The sequence below is a fragment of the Setaria italica genome, chromosome VII, assembly GCF_000263155.2.
Source record: "Setaria italica strain Yugu1 chromosome VII, Setaria_italica_v2.0, whole genome shotgun sequence".
Lineage (NCBI taxonomy): Eukaryota > Viridiplantae > Streptophyta > Magnoliopsida > Poales > Poaceae > Setaria > Setaria italica.
In genome coordinates this window covers 34,000,725-34,003,999 of record NC_028456.1, presented here as the reverse complement: position 1 = coordinate 34,003,999, position 3,275 = coordinate 34,000,725, and the positions used below count along the sequence as shown (strand labels likewise).

The 3,275-nt window shown below is 54.5% G+C and overlaps 1 protein-coding gene across 1 annotated transcript; it reads left to right on the top strand.

Annotated features, from left to right (window-relative positions):
- The first annotated feature begins 1,923 nt into the window (after positions 1-1,923).
- On the top strand, positions 1,924-2,844 carry LOC101757132 (G-box-binding factor 1). The gene is made up of 4 exons (XM_004978274.2): positions 1,924-2,283; positions 2,381-2,458; positions 2,582-2,647; positions 2,717-2,844. The coding sequence occupies exons 1-4, from the start codon at positions 1,924-1,926 to the stop codon at positions 2,768-2,770; spliced, it is 558 nt and encodes a 185-aa protein (XP_004978331.1). The 3' UTR covers positions 2,771-2,844.
- The last annotated feature ends 431 nt before the right edge of the window (positions 2,845-3,275 follow it).

Here is a 3,275-nt window from a genome sequence, read left to right as displayed (position 1 = left end):
CCGCGTAGCCCCCGAGTCTTGATTACGTCCGAGTGCGCCCCTTAGTGAGCCGCACAAGACCTACTCGTGGGACTGGGATGTATGCCCGACACGGTGCGGCCACGATGGGAGGGGGCGACGGGAGGAGGTGAGCCATTCTTTTTTTTCCTCGAACCGGTAAGCTGTGTAATTGGTGGCAACGGTTGGTGGGTAAATAACCCACAACTCTATGAGAAGATCTAAAACGAGTGTTTTTGAGTACCTCTTGAGGTACTTTAAGAAAAATGTGGATCTGGCCCTTATCTTCACCTTTTTTCTGAAGCCAGAGTTGGTGGAGCTGGACGTGTTTGGTAAAGAATTTTGTGGAGTTGGTAGAGTAGAATTTTTTTTTTTTTTTTTTTTGCAAACGTAGGGTTTTCTGATCCGGTCTTCCGTCTTCCTATAACAAATTAGAACCACGTTTGTTTTTTTCTCTTCTTCTGTCTCCAAATACTTGTCCCCTTCGACCACTTTATCTATTTTCAAATACTTGACCATCATATTTCATATTTCAAATACTATGTTGCCTCTCATATAATACTATAATAATATTCTTGAAACATTGAGAGATAATTTTATTTGATCATTTCATACAGCGTATGAAAAGTGGACGTCTTGGTAACCGTGCATTGGGTCTAAGGGGGTGTTTGGATACGAGATGTTAAACTTTAACAGTGTCACATCGGATGTTCGGATGCTAATTAGGAGAACTAAACATGAGCTAATTATAAAACTAATTGCAGAACCCTGTGCTAATTCGCGAGACGAATCTATTAAGCCTAATTAATCCATCATTAGCAATTGGTTACTGTAGCACCACATTGTCAAATCATGGACTAATTAGGTTTAATAGATTCGTCTCGTGAATTATACTCCATCTGTGCAATTAGTTTTGTAATTAGCCTATGTTTAATACTCCTAATTAGCATCCAAACATCCGATGTGACAGGTGTTAAACTTTAACACATGGTTGCCAAACAGGCCCTAAGTTGGCAACTATTGCGAAATGGAGGTTGGCAGTGTATAACTAGCAGCAAAAGCATTAAAAAATGTCTATCGCTACTCGAAAAAAAATTGTCTATCGAATTTTTTCAATCCCTATTACTATCTGCCTCCCCTTCGACCACTTGTCTCCAAATATATTTCACGCTTGTAAATAAAAGAAGAGCAAAGGAAACAACATCCTCCGTTGCTCTTGCGCCCTCGTGTGTCGTGACCGTTGCTCTGGCCGACGACCGGCTGCACGTCACAGAGCCGGCGACGTGTCACTTCGGTGACACCTTGAGCCGTAGGCGAAGTAGCCGTCCCCACGCAAACTCGCAGCGCGCCCATCAGGCTTGACCCGCCCTGACGCGTGCCTGGACCGACTCACTCACTCCTGGGTTAGCTCAGACCTACGGCGCGGTGGTGGCCGAGCCAGAATGCAAGTCCAGAACCAGAGCTCGGCTGGCTGTCTTCCAGTTCCGGGACCGACCGGTCCACTTGAGAGGCGCTGGCACCTGGGCGCCCACGCGGGCCCGGGCCCACACCACCGCCGCTGGGAGAGTAGGAGGCCAGCCCACGCGTACCCCCCTCGCGGGCGCATCACCACCCCCACCGCGCGCCCGCGGGATCCTCTCTGACACTGCTGGCCCACCGCGCGCGAGCCCCATCCTTCTCGGGCCGCGAGGCGCTCGCTGGGCCGCCTGCTCCCTGCCTGCATGCGCGCACGGGGAGCCAGCCCACGTGTCCCCTCCCTCCACGTGTCCCCGCACCAGTCACGTCCTGTGGCGCCGATACGTGGCGCCGCGCCACGGGCCAGACGCCGCGCGCCGCGGGGTATATCTGAGCTCGCTCGACCCCCCCCGCCGCCGTAATCGACTGGCACCCGCCACCCACCGCCCGCCGATCCCCGCCACCATCCCCATGTCCGACGACCAGCAGCAGCACAGCGGCGGCCAGCGGCAATGCCGGCGGGGCATCACGCCCGACGTCGAGCTCGGCGCGGCCCTCGCGCTCGCCGACATGGCCGGCAGCAGCGTCGCGCAGGCCAAGGCGGCGCGGCCGGCTGTGCAGCAGCTGCGAACGGCCGCCGCCGAGGAGGCCATGACCGACGACGAGGAGATGGCCAGCACGAGGCTGAGCCTCCAGTTGGGCATGGTCGGGATCCAGTCCTCCTCCTGCTCCAGCGGATCCAGCGCCGGCCGCCCATCGCGGCAGCTGGCGCCCGCCCCCGCCGCCGCGACGGGTACGCACGGCCCCAGGCCCCGGCACACGCTCACAGAGGTAATTGGCTAGCTCAATTAACAAGTGGGGTCGCGTGGTTGCCAGCCCTGAGCTGCTGCCTCACCTAGAGTTGGCTGGCCGGGTGCAATAATTCCAGGCCGAGAAGGAGGCGAAGCGGCTGCGGCGGGTGCTCGCCAACCGGGAGTCGGCGAGGCAAACCATCCTTCGCCGGCAGGTGATTTCTCTAGTACATGCTCTACTGCTTCTGTTGTGCAACTAGTACAAACAGGCTCGAGGCTCCAATTTTCTGCACAAGTCAGTAAGACACTTTCCTTTGTAATAAATAATTGATTTTTAGGCGATTCGAGATGAGCTCGCACGGAAAGTTGCAGACCTGTCATCAGAGAACGAGACCATAAAAAAGGTAAACCAGATCTGACGCCAGCTACGTGTGACTAACTGACAGTTAAAAAGCTTAAATTCTGTGGCGCAGGAGAAGGACCTGGTGATGGAGGAGTACCTGTCGCTGAAAGAGACGAACCACTAGTAGAGAAGTGACTTTCGATCCACCCCTTTTATCCCGGTTTAAAAGTGGCCCGGGACAAAAGGGGGTGCGCGGGGGAGCGGGAATTTGGAGGGGAGCATTAGTCCCGGTTGGTAATTGCAACCGGGACTAAAGGCCCCCCTTTAGTCCCGGTTGCAACGGCTAGGGGGGGGCGTCGGTGGCGGGACCCTTTTATCCCGGTTGGTACCTCCAACCGGGATAAAGGGGATAAAAGGGTGTCCCCTTTATCCCGGTTGGATCCTCCAACCGGGACTAACTTCCAACCGGGACAAAAGGTGTTTCCTTTTGTCTCGGTTGGAGTTTTTAACCGGGATAAAAACTCATCCCCCACTATATCCCGAGACAGAGACTTTCTTCTTCCTCCAGCCCGAGCAGTCCAGCACATTGATAGAGAGCTGAGCTTCACCTACTCTCCGGTGGTGTCCAAGCAAGGGAGGTGCTGCCCGAAGTTTTTTCCCTCATTTTTGTGGGAATTGACTCAGCCAAG